This window comes from Microcebus murinus, chromosome 13 (genome assembly GCF_040939455.1).
Source record: "Microcebus murinus isolate Inina chromosome 13, M.murinus_Inina_mat1.0, whole genome shotgun sequence".
In the NCBI taxonomy this organism is placed as follows: domain Eukaryota; kingdom Metazoa; phylum Chordata; class Mammalia; order Primates; family Cheirogaleidae; genus Microcebus; species Microcebus murinus.
In genome coordinates, this window is record NC_134116.1 from 18828506 (window position 1) to 18848213 (window position 19708).

Genomic DNA, 19708 nt, shown 5'->3' on the forward strand with positions numbered 1-19708 from the left:
TAACATTCACACATGAACTGAAATTTTCAGTAATAATTTTAGCCATAATATTTGTTCAAAAGTTGTGTGTGGCTCTACAGCAATTACAATTTGCAATGAAAATACTAAGCCAAATCTTTTTGATCTAACCAGAACAATTCTAGATTAAAAAAACTGATTTGTTGAAATTTGCAAACCTTAAAAAGGGCACCAATTGTGAATGGTATAGGTATAGGTATATATCACAACTTATCTTAAAGTGGAAGACGGTAAAAACTAGATGCTTTTAAGTTTGAATTGCACAAGGAAAATATTAGAGGGAAAAACATTCAGCTATTACTTTAAAAAAATATTAAATCATTCTTATATTTAAAACATGAAATGAATCCAAGCCAGACAGTACTGAATTTTTACACAAGTCTCTTTTGTATTTCAATGTTGTTTATTGAGGAGTGAATGAGAGACTACGGCCAGACATGCCAATGACACTTCACATTCAAGGGCTGGAAGCTGAAAAACTTCCAAACTGAGTCACTGCATAAGCCTTTTGGGAAAAAGAACTGAAAGTGACATCAATGTGACATCTTCATGCTTGCTGTCTGTTGTCAGTTTTTCTCAACTTTTAGATCTACTGGTTTGCTGGGCAGAAGGCTTCTTTCTACCCTATAGAAAGACTCACACTCCAATTAACAGAATGAATACTAGGTGTATGGCAATTTGTTTTAACACACATCTACGCTGAATAACTGTTCTTAAAGCCGTTTTTCCTTAAATTTCCTTATGTCTAATGAGAAAAATTAATTTTATTTCCCTTCCCCCTTCATGTGGGTAGGTTATACCAATAGAAAAATACTCTTCGGTGCTACTGCAGGGCTTACAGGGAACTCCTTCAGTGGTCTGGTAGAAATCCATGGAAACTCCACTTCGCAACACAGCGCTGCTTTTCTCCTGCTCGTGGCTCTCCAGAAGAATGGCCTACACACAACACTACCATTCTCTTTTGCTCAAAAACAAAACAAAGAAACCTAAACAAAAGGGTAAACGTTTATTTGGAGTTAGTTTTCTGGTGGGTGGTATTAAGGCCCTTTCAAGCAGAGTTCAGGAGCTCCTGTATGGCTGCCTGCTGCTCGGGACTGAGCTGTGCTATGCATTCAGTCCACAATCCTCCGGAAGTCTAGGAAAAAAAACATGTTCACAGGTTTAGACATGGTGAAATACTCATCTGGAGGTATTTCAATAATCACCATAGGTAGACTGCAATAATGCCAAATATCTTTTCTCTAGGTAGCTTACTTTGATGCACATCATTGTAAAAGAAAGAAATCTGTTCATTTCTCTTTTTTTTTTTTTTGAGACAGAGCCTCACTCTGTTGCCCGGGCTAGAGTGCCATGGTGTCAGCCTAGCTCACAGCAACCTCAAACTCCTGGGCTCAAGCAATCCTCCTGCCTCAGCCTCCCAAGTAGCTGGGATTACAGGCATGTGCCACCATGACTGGCTAATTTTTTTTCTATATATTTTAGTTGGCCAATTAATTTCTTTCTATTTTTAGTAGAGACGGGGTCTCGCTCTTGCTCAGGCTGGTTTCGTGTTCATATCTTTAAAGCTCATTTCCTTTAGGATAAGTTTTCTTCATTTGTTTCGATAAAACTACTCTAAGCAGATGACACCACAAAGTAACCTACAGTTCGGAACCACAAATTTAGAAAGTAAAAATCATTTAAAGTTTGTTGGCAGTGACAATTTATTAAATCTAATTTTTTTCTTCAGATATGCAGAAAAACTACACATACTGAGCACATGCCAAGCAGCAACTAGAAGCCTCAAAATGTCTCATACTTAAGACGAAAGTTTTAGTTCTAATAAATAATGAGAACATACAGATGGATTATGTTAAGTATAATCTATTTGAGGCTTGGAGACAAGGAATATAAAAATGAAATTTCCTTTGCTCATTAGATTTCTAGTTTCTTCTAATATAATATAGAGAGATGTTAAAAAAACAAAACAAAACAAACCCTAACCTGCTGGAAAAAAAGGTTTTATTTCCCCTTCCCCAATTCAACCAAAGCAATTTACCTGTACTTGGCGAACTACATTAGCCAGACGTTTGGCACAGGGATCTTCATGTTTAATTGCCTCATGCATTTCTCCTTCTGCAATTATACTGAATATTTTGGGCAGATTGGTATTGTTTGGGCCAAGAACAATCGGGTGATTACTGACAAAAGAGAGGAAACTTTTATAAATGAAATTTTTAAGGATAAATCACTCAAGATCTCAGACTTTACTACACCCTTCCCCTACCACTGAATTTTGTTGTAAGGTCTTCATAAAATGATTATGCATTCACTAAAGTCAACTGCCTTTTAAATTTGGTAAGAAGAAAGCCAGCCAATTTTACACATTAGCTTTTTGGATTCTTCCTATGTAAATTAACAAGATACTACTAAGAATAACAGTTTCTTAACAAATTTTATTTTGCCAATGCAAAATGGTTTCTAAAATAAATGTAAAGTTCAAAAGGATTATGAGACATTTCAAGAGTAAGCCAGGAAATAAGCTCTAGTCAAGTTTAACAGAAAGAAACATCACTGAATTTCAGTAGACTTCTAGCCTTTGTCATTAAGAGAATCTCATAGTAGGCATTTCCAAGGGAGATGATTAAACAGTATGATTGAGAACTGGTCATTTCAGATGTAAGAGCAGTTAAAGAGTAGACAGTAAAGAGGATACCCTCTATAGGATGGCCGTTACATTCCTTAATGATCTTCTCAGTGGGAAGATGCAAACACGTTTATGTGAACCATTATTAACTCAAAACAGGCATGAAGGATTATGTCTGCTGGGCTTATTGCTACAAACTCAAATGACTGTAGCCCTTGGATTTATTTGTGAACTAAAATCAGTAATTAGCAGTGAAAGAGCCCAGATCTAACTAACATTTAGGGGAACACGGACTTAACTCCAGGGCTGAGGCCCAGATCTTGATGGCTTGTCTAGTATACTTTCCTTACATCATTGCTTCTTGAATCCAAAGAAAAATACCAGAATTTTAGAGGGTTAAATAATGTTACTGACAGTGTATTAATATTTCAACCTAGTTCTATGAGAATATGGTAGACAACAGAATACTAGATGATAACCTTCTTAAAACACTATTTTCTAAAGCACTTCATCTGTTAAATTTAATTCTATAAAAAATAACTCAAAATTAGATCTTATTATAAACGCAATCTTACCTATGCTATGGTTTCTCTGCATGATTTATAAAGACAGTATTATTATAAACCTATCCAACTGAAGACTATACACAGAGATCATGAGCTTAAGCCTTAAAAGATTGACACTAGGAGAGAAAAGCCAGGAAGCACTGTTTTCCATGGAGGGGAAGGAGATAAGGTCACAGTCTGGCTTCTTACCTTTCAATCAGGTCACATAGATAACTGAAAGTCTGGACAGCTTCTTCTTTATCTTCATGTAGTGGAAGCCAAGACAACCAGTGTGGTAGAACCTCTTCAACGTTTACACAGTCAGGCTTGAATTTCATGATCTTCCCTACTGCTGAGATGCAGTTTTCTGTAGCATTGATATTTTCTTTGGTCTTAGAATCTGCAGACTGAATAACTCTTACCAGCAGTGGAAGTGCCTCTAAAATAAACATTTTCATAAAATGAACAGATTATTTTTATATTTGGTCCAGTTTCTGATTATGAAGAAACGAGTAAGGTAAGTTCTGTTTTCCTGGCTTCATCTACAGAATATTAACGAAAGGGAGGCTACCCCAGCTTGGATAGGAGCACTGGCACTCTATTAACTGGTGACCATCCAGATTTACAGCGCTCACCACCTAAGAGTAGACTTTAAAAGCTGTCTACCCAGTAAGTTTTAAAAGTCCTACGCTAAGACTGTGGCATATCACCAAACCCCAAAGTTAAATGTACCCTGGGAGGTTGGGGCAGGCAAGGTTTTGATTCCACTCAGATTTCACTTTGTTTGGGGATGCAGTACAGAGAACAAGGTAGGGATAAAAGAGCTATCTGGAGTGAGATGCATGTAATCAAATAAATCAAAGTACCTGTACAAAAAGGGCGATAGTTATCTCCACCATACTGTGCCATGACTCCCAGGCCATACGCAGCAGCCTGCCTGACTTCTGGGCTGTTATCACATACATATTGGAGCATTGGCCTTAAGAAATATTCTGCATATTTAAATGAGGATGGACTACAGTGTTCTATGACGTCATCAAAGATGCACAATCCCCACTGTCTGTCTGGCCATGGTCTATGTGGGCACTACAAAAGAGATTCTCTTGTAAGCTTCAAATACTGGCAAACATAAAGAATGTGAAGAAATACATATTCACTACAGACTATCTGCTTACATTGATATTCCTGATATAGGCAATGAAAAAAAACACAGTAACAACTATTTCTTGTGACTAATGATATTCAAATATACAGATTAAAGGAAATTTAGGTTTAAAAGAATTGTACAATTTGTATTCCACAATCTGATGCTACCATATAAACTCACAGCAGCAGCAGCGTATATAAATTTACTTGTTAAAAAAGACTATAGTAATGCTATATTTAAAAAATACAACAATAAAAGCTGCAACAATCTTAACTTTATAACATTGTCTCAACAGGTTATGTTTCTAAATCTTTTAAAAAATGTAATGCACTACTAAATATAATAAAAAAGGAAAACCCTCAAACATTTGATGATAGCTGCTAATTTACTATATATATTTTATTTTTAATTGAAATTCTTTTCTTTCTTTCTTTCTTTCTTTGAGAGAGTCTTGCTTTATTGCCCAGGCTAGAGTGCAATGCTGTCCGCCTAGCTCACGGCAACCTCAAACTCATGGGCTCAAGCGATCCTCCTGCCTCAGCCACCTGAGTAGCTGGGACTATAGGCATGTGCCATCATGCCTGGCTAAAACAGGGGTCTTACCCCTTGCTCAGGCTGGTCTCGAATTCCTGACCTCAAGAATCCTCCAGCCTTAGTCTCCCAAAGTGCTAGGCTTACAGGCATGAGCCACTGTGCCCAGCCTTATATTTTTAAAAACTGAAAATACAGGTTATTATATAATGATGTGTCAGGGTAGGTCCATAAATTGAAACAAATGTATGTACCACTTTGATGGGGGGATGTTGATACTCAGGGAGGGTCATACATGTGTGGAACAGAGGTATACGAGAAATCACTGTATCTCATGCTCAATTTGGTCGTGAACCTAAAAGTGCTCTAAAATGTAAAGTCTATAAAACATGAAAAAAAAAATCAAATCTGTAAATCCATTACTCGTAATCCAGGATTACTGGTCCTACATAACAAAGATAACTGAATTCTCTATGGTCCACTGAAAAAAATGTAATCATTCTGTTTCCATTTATTAATTTAGCAGGGCATAGATAATCTGAAATAATGAAAAGTCACTTGCATGTCTTTCAAATGTATTATAGCTTAATTGGTCCATGCAAAACCAAATTAGCAGCCTTTAAGCATATACTGAGTAAGAAAATATCCAGGGCAATGCAGTAAACCTGATAAAATTAAAGATGTACAGTGGAAACACATTCTTAACTAAGTGTAAGATTTTGTGTTGCAATGGAAGAATTGCAGGTCAACTATCCAAAATGACTGTTAGAGAGGTAACACTTACAATTAGGTTGACAATTAATGGAAGCAGCTGTTCAAACCATGGTAACACTTTTTCCTTGTAGCTACTGAATATTGAGTGTAAAATATCTGACACTTTGGTCAGAATATAAACATCATTATCATCCTAAAAAAAAAAAACAAAACACACACACATACAACCATACAGATGATTTTTAAAAAAGTATCTTCTCTATTATCAATAGTAACATCTATAGAAATTTTAAAAATGTAGAAAATCAATTTTTCATTCCTGTCTTGAGTAAGCATAGAGATTAAATGTCACCTCTTACCTGCCTAGGGAAAGATAATGGTATGTGCAAGTACTGTGCTTATTGCAAAGATTTTCCTTGGAACATATTTATAGATGGTTGAAAAATTATCCCAAATTTCTACATTCTGAAACAGAAGTATTTTTACTTTACTACGTTTATTTTTTGTTTTTGGCAGAATATTCTTCATTGTGGAGTGGGATGGTGGAGAGACTGGGATCTCACTGTTAGTGGCAATTTGGGCCTTACCAGCACATGAGCCCCTGCAGGAAACTGGGATGCCCTGCATATGTCTGCACTGGCCCACCAGGTACCCACGTGCCACAGATGCTGGGCCCTAAACATGTTTGATGGGGTTGCGTGGTTCGATGAGGACAGAACTGAGTAATACCCTGAAGAAGGCCGCAGACTGTCAGCAGTGTGACTGTGGGCAATCATTTAAGGTAAGTTTGAGGTTATTCATCTTTAAAATAGTAGAAGTACCACCAAATACAAATAGTTGCTGTGAATCATGTGTAAAAGAAAATGCTAGGTAAACATTAAGGTGTTTTGATAAGTGAGGTATTGCAACAAAAGCACACACAGCACCCAAAAGACAAATCAATTTAATTTCAAAATTATTCTGTAAATTAAGAAATGTCAGATTCTTCTGCTAAAGATTAATAATTACATCAGAATGGCAATCTTATGAATCAGAAATTGAAGCATTTAAGTCTTTCAGATGCAAATGGTCATGTAAATTAAGTTCTGAAGGGAATAATTTACCTCATCTTGTAGTGACTCTTCAACCTGTTCATCATAGTCTTCATCTTGTCTTTTAACTAAAACACACCCAAAAAAATGTTTTTAAATGACCACCAAAATGGTTAAGGATTACACTCAGAAATAAAAGCATGGGAAACTTACCTTGTCGCAACTCTTGATTTTTAAAATGTTCTTCAAGCTTTGCTTTCAATATACCTCCCAGTTCTTCAAAGTGTTCATTATTAAGGCATCCATCTCCCATTACTTCGATGCACTAATGAGTTGAGGAAAGAAAGCAAGCCATAACATTAAGGGTGTTTAGAGTCAGAAGTTAAACTCTATTAAGAATCACATGGAAAAATGAACACAGTTCAATATCCTAGAAGATTAATGATTAAAAAAATACATATATTGGTTTGTATTTGTTAGAATGACAATATTTTAAAGACAGGAGTTAGAAAAAATATTTTTATTTTAAACATCCCTGAGCATACCTCACGTGTCAGACATTAAGCTAGGTGCTGAGGATTCAAGATAGAATAGACATATCCCAGCCCTTAAGGAACACAATTACTACATATGTATTTTATACACACAACATACAAAGAAAACACCGAGTAAAAGGTATTTTTGTCCTGGAAGGGCATTATAGGTAGAGGGAATGATGGGGGCGAAGGTAAGGAAGCAAACATTCACTGGAAAAACAGAAAAGATTCTGAATTGTGGGAGTGTAAATGAAGACAAATAGATGCTGAAGAACTTTAAATGGAGCTTGGAGCCAACTACAGAGCTGTGAGCAATAGGAGTAACAATGTAAATACAAAGAGAAGTGACTCAATAAAGAGCAAGTTAGTGCCTGAGAAAAGGAGAATGAACTGGGAGGAAAAGAGAGACTTTTAGAGTAGACCCAATGAGGCTACTTCAATAACATAAATAAGAGATAGGGCAAAGGGTAAAAAAGGAATTTAGGAGGAATTTAAGGAAAGTGAACAGGACAGGAACTAGACATGAATTGCAGATGACACCCAACCTTCTGTAGTTGGATTTTTAGGTACAGGATGGTAGAAACTAATCAAGACGGAGATTCAAGAGTATTCAGAATTTCTTCTGCTTTTCCAAATAATGTGAGTTTCCATGCCTTTGTCTATATCATTCCCTCTACCTATACTGCCCTTCCAGGAAAATTTCACCCTTTATTCAATGTCTACTATTAAACTAAAATAATACCACCAAAATATTAAAATTTAAAAAATTAACTCTTTAATTAAAGAAATTTATTTATGCTACAGCATATGAAGAAATCTAACTTCCCCCTAATTTATTTAGCGAGACCAATAAATAAACACACAACCTTACACATATTCTTTAAGAGAGAAATATTCACCTTGGCAAAAGAATGCATTATTTCTGAGAGAACATCTGAATCTGGTTCCGTGCCAATGGCCTTGATAAGAGCATCACACATAAAATGCCACATCTGTGTGAGATACTCAGGACCACGGACTCTCGCACACTCCAGGAGAAGAGGCATGGATTCTGCTGCTGCTACTCGAACACGTTTTATCGTTAAGGAAATGCAATCACTAATGAACTTCAAAAGATTGTTCTATCATTTTACTTACTTAAATGTTAAAGGGTTCACTATGCAAATGAGTGTTAGACAACTTCTGTTTATTTAAGACAGCTATCCAAGAGCTCGTATTAAATATAAAGTATGTATAAAAATAGAAAAGTCTCCCTGTCCACAAGACATACCTCTGTCACCTACAATAGAAGAGGAAAGAGTCCCATGGGAGAGGGTGAAGGGCCTCCTACTGCTCAAATGTAACTTAAAAATGAAAATGACCACTGGACTTCTGATCACTGGAGTGTTTCAAGCGTACCTACCCCTAAACCTTGGGTAATGAATGTTTCTAATAAATGCAACTGACGCTATGATTTTCCTGAGAAAAACCAGAGGACTTCTTCCTATGCTAGTTTTTTCAGTTTTTCAATAAAGATTAAGTCACCTAGTCCTACTTAATCCCATTTGTAAAATAAAGTCTTGATAATATCCTCTTAAAGGCAATTCTGCTTCGTCCTCTGGCTCCTGAGAAGTCAGTCTCTGTTGAGCAAAAGCCATCTTCCATATATGACACCACAAGATAATGGATGAGAAATACAACAAGGGAGCTTTGGAGTCAGACAAATCTGGGTTTGGGCCCAGACTCTACCACTCTCTGGGGCTGTCTTCATTTTACCCACCTGTGAAATTGTGTGTATCTATGTGAGTGTATAACGGCATAAAAATGTACCTATAGGTATCAATAATGGCTATCATTACGCCGAGGAGGAAAACATTAACAAGTAGATTAACCAAGAGATGTTTCATTCCAAAAGTGCTATCCACATTTGAAATGTAGGATTCTCTCTGCTACGGAAAGTTAATTATCACTGAGTCTCTAACCTATTAAGAAAGGGCTTATTTCCTTAACATTATCAAAAGATATTTGGGAAAAATAGCAAGTATATACAATTATAAACATTTGCTAACTAAGTATCAATCCTTAAAATCTTTAACTGGGCCACAGAAATCTGACAACAAAAGGATTAAGAAACATTTCCTTTTCCATTCACATTTTGGCACAGGTGAAAAAAGGCAGACAGAACTAAGTTTATAATCTTAAACTAGAGTTAGTGCAAACATAAACAATAATGCTGATGTGTATACTTCAGTTAACACAAAGTCTAATAGTTGAAGAAGTTACAATTTTACTAAATCTAGACAAGTTTTGTGTTCAAAAGTTGTAGGATATCATCATGGAAATAAAATTTCAGTAAAGGGACCATCAGTTTGACAACCTGTTCTGTGTACTCCACAAAGCCTTCCTTTAATTCCTTAGCATAGCAAACCTGAAACCAAAGTATTGGAAAAGAAATCAAGATTCATGTTAGTTTGTAGGCATTAATATTTATTAATGAACAGCAAAATCATAAGGACCACAGAATGTTGTATTTTGACTAGAACTACATTTAAAGTTGCACGCAGGACTGTCAAACTAGTCTTCTAACTAAAAAGGCCATGAAATGATTGTAGTGTGTATCGTCATTCAAAAGATGAAATAGTTCCTATTTTTATATCTTGTGTGTGGGAGAATTTAGTAAAAGTTTCAGTAATACATAAAACAAACTATACCACTTAACTGAAGAAAAATACTTCTAAAAGAAAACAGTTTTAAAAGACATAAAAACCCAAAAACTTCAGTTTACTTTATCACTTCATTTACTTTGTAAAACTGATGCAAACAGGCTTATTTATTTTGTATTTTTTAAATTATATTTTGTATTTTTAAAATACAAAATCATTTCAATAGAGAAACAGAAAAAAAGTGCTGCCTTTAAATTGTTTCCTTAGTCTTTTCTGGTACATCCAAAGATTGAATAATTTTCTTTAAAGAGGCTATTATTTGCATTTGCTATCTAGTTAAGAGAGCAAGGCCAGGCATGGTGGCTCGTGCCTGTAATCCTAGCACTCTGGGAGGCTGAGGCGGGAGGACTGCTTGAGCTCAGGAGTTTGAAACCAGCCTGAACAAGAGTGAGGATCCCATCTCTACTAAAAATAAAGAAATTAATTGGCCAACTAAAAATATATAGAAAAAATTAGCTGGCCGTGGTGGCGCATGCCTGTAGTCCTAGCTACTTGGGAGGCTGAGGCAGAAGGATTGCTCGAGCCCAGGAGTTTGAGGTTGCTGTGAGCTAAGCTGACGCCACGGCACTCTAGCCAAAGCAACAGAGTAAGACTCTGTTTCAAAAAAGAAAAAAAAAAGCATCAATATGGAAAGGTTTAATCCACATGATTTTTTAAAAATAAAAATCTGGAAGTAGAAATGTTGGGTCAAAATGTTGCTATATTTTACTTTTTAAGAGATAGAATATCCCTGGTATCTTCAAAATAATTCCTTTAGCAACTATTAAAAGCATTCCTATAAAATGTATATAAATGTATTATGAGAGGATGTAAAATAAAGTTTAGTAAAACTAGTGATCTCTTACCAACATCTGGCAAGCAGTTGATTTTTCTTCCAGTCCTGCAGTTTTAATACCAAAACTCTGCTGATCTCCAAGGTTCACAAATTCCCAACCATCATCATCACTCATATTCTCCATGTCTTGGGCTATTAACAGGGAAGAAAACAATGCATATGAAAAATAGCAACAGAGAGAAATATTACAAATGATATATCCTTATGAAGACACCTACTATCTAAAAGGGCTACTTCAGGCTTAATGGAAGCTGTCTTCATTAATGGCCCCATAACCACTGGAAGGTATTGCTGAAATTCTTTTCCAAGGATTTTGCACATTCTGGCCCATGCTGAGATCATGTAAGAGATCTGGGAAGAAATTTAAAATTAAAATAGATTTTAAAACAATGGGTAAATGCAGTATGATAAAGAAGCCATTTCCCTACTTCATAAAAACAATGTTTTATAGGTATGTTCATGACACTTGAAGCAGTAAGGGCATCTTTAAAGGCCACATACTTAAAATGTATAGAATCAATAGTGAACTCTCTCTCTACACTGGGATAAGGACAGCAGGTGAGACAAAAGAGAAAGACTAGGACCTTGCCCATTTTTTCTTATTTTTAAGAAGCAATTAATTAGTTATATAATTATAAAATATAAATATATTATAATATAATTATATTATAATATTTTATAATATATAATTAAATATAATTAATAATATTTAATATAATAATTTATTGTTAAATAACTTTAATAATAAAGAGAAAATATAGAGAAATAACTTTCTCTTTTAGCATCTAAAACCATATGTCAACTCCTACACACTAATATTTTGAAGGCAGAAACGTATTTTATCTTACTTTGCATCCCTATTCCCAGGTACTCCATTCATTAAACATTTATTAAAACCCAAGAAACAAAACATCCCTTTCTCTTAGCTGTTATAATTTTCTGCTTAAGTGGCTAAGAGTATTTAAGACAACTGTCCTACTACTGTGTTTACATAATCACATGCAGATCACCTACAGAGACTCTAGTTCTAATTCATTATTCCTGTCAACCAAAAAGTGATTTTTACTCTACCAACATTTATCTCTCAGTCTACCTGTTTATCTATTGCACATGTATAGACACAAGCTCTCCCTCTTATTAACAATATTTTTAAATGTAAAAATTACATTCCAGTTATGTATTGGCTGTTTTCCAAAAATTAGGCATTGTATTATATGCTGATATAAAAAGGCAAACGAAAGGTCTTATCTTTACCACCCTCCCAACAGTTTGCAGTACCCACTGTTAGCAGTCAGTTAAGTATTCCTCCAGACTTTTACCTCTATGTACAAACATACATGTACATTTGTATGCCATTTTGCAAAGAAAGCAAATAAAGCATACGCTTTCTTTGCAGAGGCATGTTTTCCTATTTAAACTATGGAAACAATTACAGTGTGGCCATGTAAAGTCAAAATTTAATTCAACAATTAAATTTACTGAGTGCCTTGTTATATATTAAGCATTGGGAACACCATTAAGATTATGACAGACATTTACGACATTACTATAACAATGTTCTAAACTGCCCACCATGGAGACTGACCCAATCAGGAAAGTCTTACAAAGGACGAGAACTATGAGCAGGGGTTAGCTGAGCGTGTGTACATATGTGTGAGTGTATATGAGGGGTGGAGTTCCTTCAGAGCTAATGGAAAGTTTGTTCATACACAGAGAGAGGAGAGTACAGTGTGTTCTGTGATTGTTGTGTTCCTTCTGAGAGGGGAGGGAAGTCATGCAGCCTGCAAAGGGTGAGACACACAAATAGAGATGTCTAGTTCAGTGGTTGGGTAAATGGACCTTCAACTCTGGAGAAAAATCTGGAAGACACAAGCATACAGAGGAAAGCTAAAGCTATGCCTGTGGATGACAGTGCTCCAAGGCAGTGAGAAGAAAGCCTAGGACACAACCTACGAGCATCAAAACTTGAATTACAGAGAGTGGAAGCAGCTTATAATAGACTGTGAAAAAATGGCTTGAGAAGTAGAAGGAAAACCAGTGAAGAATGTCTCTGATACTAGGGGTAGACAGTAGCTAAAGAATCATATCACTTTTTTTTTTAACCACATTTAACCTTATGCTGTCCAAAACTCATTAATACACCAAGAAAAAAGCATTAATCCTGCTTACCTGAGGGTCATCATCCTCCATGTCATTGAAATCTGTCTGGGTCTTTAACAACAGCTGCATCACATCTGATGCATCTTGCATGAACTAGAGGAAAATGTGCAAGACAACACCAATATTACTACCGTATATTGGATTAGAGAGACACTTATTGATACCTAATTTTGTTTCTTGTGTAATAACAAAATATTCCTCCCAAAATTGACTACATTTTCTACATGGGTCAAAACCCCCACATATAAAACTATTATACTGAAAAATCCTCATATATGTTGCAAAAGATTTAGAGCTCTTTCTAGAAAAATATGTTTTCCATTGAAGGTCAAAGCAAACTGCAGTATAAAGATATTTCTAATGGCACCAGGTGTTGGTCTATGGCTTGCGTATTTCAAGCCATAGACCAAGTTAAATTAAATTCAAATCCAGAAAGAAAACTTTGGATTGCCATAGAATTTACCGCATAAAGACTTTATTTTGTATATGATTTTTATTTAACTGTGTACAATTCTGGTAATCTCCACAGCATAATCAGGCAGTGTTTTAAAGACAGTTTGAAAACCAGATGTATAGAGTATTTGTAAAACATACAAATGTTTTACTGGTTTAATAAACATACAAACGTTTATACCATTGGTCATTATGGTCAATATCCCACAGAAAACTGTTTAAAAGTTAATATTGATGCTAGGTTTTGGAGAGGGCAAGACTGAGAGGTTCCATGTTGATAGTTCAGAGGGTCACAACATAAGGGGCAATGACAGAGAAACTTCTTTTCAATCAACTTGAACAACCGTGAGATACTGGCTGAGAAAACCACACTGGCGAACAGTACTTGCTAATTAAATTTTTTCTGAAGAGCTTGCTATATGCACACAGGTCTCCCTCTTAGGATACTTGATGCATTTTGGATTAATAGGAAAACAACTGATGTGTTTCCAAGTACAAGTTTAAAGGGAAATAAACATAAGGATGTTGAATTCCACGTGTCTCCCATGAGACAGACTGCATGTGTGGCAGGAACAGGGGGTGGTGTCAAGAACATAACTGAGTTAAGAAGAAACTTTAATATGAACAATGAACAAATGAAAGCAACAATTTATTTAGATATAAAAGAGGAGTAATATGAAAGGAGAGTAAGATGAAGTTAGAAAACAAGCATCCGGAAAACCATTTATCAAAAGAAAAAAGCCCCTCTAGTACTCCTCAACGCTGCCATAGCTGAATTACATACAGTAAATTTAACATAATATAAATCACTTACCTTTTCCTTCCCAACAGCAAGACCAATAAGGCTGATGCATTCGATAGTTTTTCCTCTCAGAAGTCTGAGTTCCTTTTGAACTGCATTCTCTACAATGTGCTTCAGTGACGGCATAAATAAATCATAGTAAGGGACAAATTTTTCTTCTGCAGTATCTGCAACTGATGCAATGGATGTCACAACTTGTTCCAGAACTAACTTGGTGCCTTTCTGAATCAACTAGGAGAAGGAAGACAAGCAAATTACTTAAATGAAAAACTGGAAGAAATATTTAAATTTATTACTCCCTTCAATTCTTTAATGCTTTTCTGAAATAGCAAACTGAGACCATCTTTCCAGAAGGCAGAAGGAGACTATAGGTTTCAGAGGAAATTTCTATAAAAAGAACCCATGTTGAACCATATATGTGGGATTTTCTCTCTCTTCTGTTAACACAGCACCCATTACTCATTTTTGCTCTATCTCAAAGCACAGCTAGTTCTTGAGTACAAATATGGACTCTTCTTAAAATTTTTGTGTCCATCAAGCTCAATGCCTACTCTTCATACTTATTTTTTCTTCACTTATTTTTACTACTTGCTATTGTATTTTGTGCTATCTACTGTGATGTGGCAAAACCCCCTTTTCTGGCCTCTTCTTTATCTCCTAGCCAACTCTCCCCGAAGATCCCACCAGGGTGCCCTGCTGCACCCTCTGCACCTATTCCTCCATCTTGGTGAAACAGATGAAATGACCCTTTCTTTGCACCAAAGATCTAGTGTTTTCTGACCCAGCTAGTAACAAATGTTTACTAGGAATCTGCCACTGGGCCCACCCTGTCACCCGGCACTATTCTTAATAACTCCTTATTGATTCATATCCTTATTGATTCATATGAGACCTGACCCAGTAACTACTCCAGATTTTCTTTATTTCTGTCATCAACTGCAACCACACTTTCAGCAGAGATCTTCACCTTATAAACTCTACCACTTCCTGAAGAAGTTATCTTCCTCTCCCATCTTGCGTATCTTAATATCTGCCCCATGGTAAACATGTTGACAATGCCGCTGTCCTCAGGGGAATGTGTTTCCTCCTCTGCTAGGCCACACCTACCTTTCTTCATACAACTCTTGCTTGTGAATAGTTCTCCTCCTTCCGTCACGATCTTTAAAACACCCACACATTGCCCCTCTGGACAGGGGACACAGAGACCCTCACACCACAGCCTCCTGCTCAAACCTACTCATAAAGTCATGTTGGATCCATCTATTTCTGATTAAAAAACAACTTACCCGCCTTGAACTTGGGTCCACCTCTGTCTGCCTTCAGAAATACGAATGTTTCCTTTATCATATTCTTAGTCTGTCATCCGGCACTGAACACTCAGGCCTGTGTTTGAAAGTCCTCTTTCTTTGGCTTCTGAGACACTATATTTCTTGTTTTTCTCCTTGCTCTCTGACCAATCACCAGTGCTATGCAATCTGTGATTTGTAAACTGTTTTTTTACCGGTCCATAATTAAGTATAGGAATTAAGAGTGCTAGAAACTTTTATAGCAATTGAACTGTAGGTTTATGTCTGTTGAATCCAACAGCATTCATTTCATTTTTACAGCAGTCATCCATTTTCATTGTATTTGACAACAAACTGGGCCTCAATCTTTACATTTTTAATCTACACTGCTGTACTATCACTCAATTGTTTTCAGGTTGCATCCCTTACTTAAGCTGTAACTAAAACCATTTAATAGTACTTGCATAGTCAGCCCCTATTTAAAAAATTTGACACATTTAAAGCAAAAAGGATGTTGTTTTCTGTATCTTCTCTACTTCTGTAGCTCTGGTTAGGTGGTTAATATTTTTAACTTGTTTTCTTAAATTTAAACTGGAAGAAAGAAATTTTTAATGCTTCCTATAAAATGTCTTTTATAATCACTTTTTTCCCCCTAATTTCCATTGTTATCATCCAAGCCCCTTGGACAATGAAAGTATGATGGTCTTGCCTTAAATTTTCTCCTCTTTATGTCTCATAATGCTACCACATTAATTTCCTACAATCATATCATCATTTCCTACAGCACTTTAGGACATAGAATGATTCTTCCAAATTTACACAAATCAGAGTTCAAAGATTCCTCTGCCTTGTTTTTAAGGCAATTCATAAACTTGTTTTACCTAACCTTTAGGTAATATCTTTCCCAATTCCAATTATCAGCCCATGTTCTGCTTAAGCCTGAGTTACTCTACTCATTATTCTAGTTTCAAATGCCCCTCTGTCTTTAACTTTCCATTCTTTATTGTCATATTTAAAGTCCCTCTTTCTCCAGTTCTTACCTATCAAATCAACCCAAATTAATCTATAAATAGAGGGCTTAACGATCTTAAAACTTACCTCTTGAAGCTTAAGTACCATAATGGAATGCAGATGTTTCACCAAATTATCTAAATATGGAATAAGCAGTGACTTGGGACAGTCTTCAGTAAAGTTAATGAGAGCAGCTGCTGCATGGGCCTGCACCCGTTGATTGCCTTGGTCTTCCATGGTCTGAAGCAGAGCTGCAATTACCTGTGGAATAAAACCAAATAAGCATACACCTTGAAATGTTCACCCTTCTTCCTAAAGTCTGATTTGAATGTTTTAGGACTTGTTACTTACCTTCTCATGAAATTTCTTTTGGAAACCAGGTGCAAAATCTGTAGCCATCTGTCCCACGGCATTACAGGCTGCATACCTTACTCTTGGATGCTGGAATATGTTACCTTGTATTAGTAAAGGCAGTAGGTTCCCATGTAAAAGTATAGTAATAATTATGAACCAAATATTTACTGGTACTTACAGGATCCTGAAGAAAAAGCAAAACAAAATTTACTATCTCGTTTAGAATTCCTTCCATTTGCTGGTGGCACCCTTCACCAATGGCAGATAAGGCCATCAATCCTGCATGCCGGTATTTCCAGTCAGCTACAAAAAAGAATTACACATGAAAGAATAGCAATTAGACACTACAAACATGTCATTCTGGTAGTCACAAGTATAAAAGAGTTCTCCTTACTTGAAAAGAATAACAAAACTTTTTAAAAAGGGTCTTCATATGTATATATGAAATATGAAAAATTTTTATATATTTATCAGAAAATGGCCAGAAAAAGTGCTCAACTAGACTATTCCAGGTTATGTCACACGAGCATTTCTTTTCCAAAGGTAAAATGACAATATGATAGCAAAGAGCGTATCAGTATTTTATTAGCTACTTAAAATAAGGGACTTTCTTTCTATAAGATTTACTATAAGCAATAAATACCTGGATTCTCCTGTGTCACATACACAGTTTATTGAATAATTTAAATTGTAATGGTCACATTTCTTTAAAAAGAAAAAAAGCTAAGGAGAAACAATGGTGCTTTTAAAGAGTTTTTATTCAACAATATGGTAAATGAATACGGAGGAACTTTATTTGTATTGTAATATTAATAATTTTTATTTGTTGCATCTGTTGGTAACGCCAACAACTAAAATTTTTAAAAATTGCTATTTGCTTTTTGGTTAATATTAGCTAACCAATGTTTATTTAACTGGACTTTATATTCTAATATATATAATTCCCCTATTATTTCTTTTTCTTTTTTACTATTTTTTTTAAAAGACAGGGTCTTGCTTTGTCACCCAGGCTGGAATGCAGTGGCCCAATAGTAGCTCACTGCAACCTCACACTCCTGGGCTCCAGTGATCCTCCTGCCTCAGTCTCCCAAAGTACTTAGATTACAGACGTGAGCTACTCTACCCAGCTCCTATTATTTCTATGTATTTCTATTTATTATGCTATACTAATACAGGCTAGAATGCTTCAAATTGTTTGTGAAACAAAGCAAGATGTATATAAACATATAAGGCTAGGGTCTAATATATTCAGTGGTTCTCCAAGCAATAGTTCTCAAAGTGGGCCCTGAGAACCCTGGGATTCTCTAAAGTCTTTTCAGAAGGTCTACGAGGTCAAAACTATTCTCATAATATTCTTTTACTTTCATTTTGAGGGTATAATGAAGTATTCCACAGATTACAACATGTATGAACTTCTAAGAGACTGAATGCAGAAGCAGATGTTAAGAAGAATTCAGCTGTCTAAGATATTTACAAATGTCTACATAAATGCAAAAGGTTCATTTTCATTAACTTTGTTTTGGAAAATACTCATTCTTCATAAAGATGGTATTTCTGCTAATGTGTTATGCGTTTATTATTATTATTTGTAAGTGAAAATTTAAATTTTTGTCTTAATTTCCAATAAAAATTTATATAACCACCCACATAAACAAAAGCACTCTGGGATCCTCAGTAATTTTTACAAGTATAAAGGAGTCTGGAGATTAGGAAGTTTGAGAACTGTTGGTATAAGGGATTAACTAAATTGTAGAAAAATCCTAAATTTTATCAGACTCAATTTTTCACCTTCAGGGAGTCCAGTACTCAGGTAAAGTAACTAATTCTACAATGAAGAATTTCTGAAAAATTCCTAATGTTGCAGCTAAGTATTAAAACTTGATTATTACTTACAACATATTTATTATGTTTTTAATTGATTTTATTACTCAATATACTATTAAGCCAAAATTTCTGAACTGAGGAATAATCCTAGGAGACAAATATATCAATATCTGATACTTTGCATATTTGGCTTAATTTAATGAAGAAATGGAATATATGCTTACTGATGTAGAACGATGTCCATATTTGGTTCAGAGAGAAAAAAAAAGATATGCCTCATATATTCCCAAGGTGCAGATTTCCTAAATGTTCAGTAGACTGTGATGGTAAGGGTAGGGAAATCTGGAAATGGTTCTTTGAGTTTTAAGATTAAAAAAAAAATATTCCTGTTTATTACTTTAAGCAAAAACAGTAAAACTATTTTTAAAAATAAGAGTGGGGATATATGTTAAGTTTTCTTAGAGTTAAAAAAAACATTCAGTGGGGAAAAAAACTAGACTGCTGTAGACAAAAAGATATTATTAATATCTTTATTGTTATTCTCCAATGACATTACTTACTATATATTTTCAAACTGGGAAACAGGTATCATTTAGCACTGTTACAGAATTTTTTTACAAACATTAAATATGTCTTTGGATCCTAACCCCCATTCTAGGTGTAGGGCAAGTATCATTTTCCTATTTAGCAGATGAAGAAACCAAGGTACAAAAGCCTTGCTGAAAATCGTACATTTAGCAATAAATAAGTTATTTATTAAGAGTTCACTGCCATATATGAAAAGCTTTCTGCACTCAGCTAGTGAGTTATAGCAAATTCTTTAGCTACAAACCACAACAAATCTATTTGAAGAGCAGTGTGAATCAATGGAGAAACACCTGATAGCTGGTTGACCTTGTACACTTTTTTAATGTATCTGGGCTTCTTTTTCTTTGTCTAAAAAACAGAAAAGCTAGATATAGTCTTTCTAGCAGCTCTTATAGGTCAAGCAATCTGTGATGTGGTCTCTATCCTTTTGGAAAACGAACTTCAAAAAGTTTGGGAGGAGAAAAGGAAAACTACTATTCAAGACACAAATATAATATCACATCACTAAACAAGGATAATGGCTAGAGTTCTCAATAATTCACTTT

At 35.3% G+C, this 19708-nt stretch overlaps 1 protein-coding gene across 2 annotated transcripts in view; it reads right to left on the reverse strand.

Annotated features, from left to right (window-relative positions):
- Positions 1-382: 382 nt before the first annotated feature.
- The window catches only part of IPO5 (importin 5), a 59070-nt gene continuing 39744 nt past the window's right edge, over positions 383-19708 (reverse strand). For both annotated transcript variants that reach the window (XM_076009333.1, XM_012756992.3), the window contains exons 14-29: positions 16930-17054; positions 16749-16838; positions 16485-16658; positions 14113-14331; positions 12855-12938; positions 10904-11036; positions 10696-10817; positions 9459-9555; positions 8048-8220; positions 6826-6937; positions 6685-6740; positions 5652-5774; positions 4056-4275; positions 3400-3628; positions 2057-2198; positions 383-1153 (exon numbers count right to left, since the gene is read on the reverse strand). In XM_076009333.1, the coding sequence (XP_075865448.1) occupies positions 1067-1153; positions 2057-2198; positions 3400-3628; positions 4056-4275; positions 5652-5774; positions 6685-6740; positions 6826-6937; positions 8048-8220; positions 9459-9555; positions 10696-10817; positions 10904-11036; positions 12855-12938; positions 14113-14331; positions 16485-16658; positions 16749-16838; positions 16930-17054 (2186 nt within the window). In that variant the 3' untranslated portion in view covers positions 383-1066. The remainder of the gene's footprint in view (positions 1154-2056; positions 2199-3399; positions 3629-4055; positions 4276-5651; positions 5775-6684; positions 6741-6825; positions 6938-8047; positions 8221-9458; positions 9556-10695; positions 10818-10903; positions 11037-12854; positions 12939-14112; positions 14332-16484; positions 16659-16748; positions 16839-16929; positions 17055-19708) is intronic.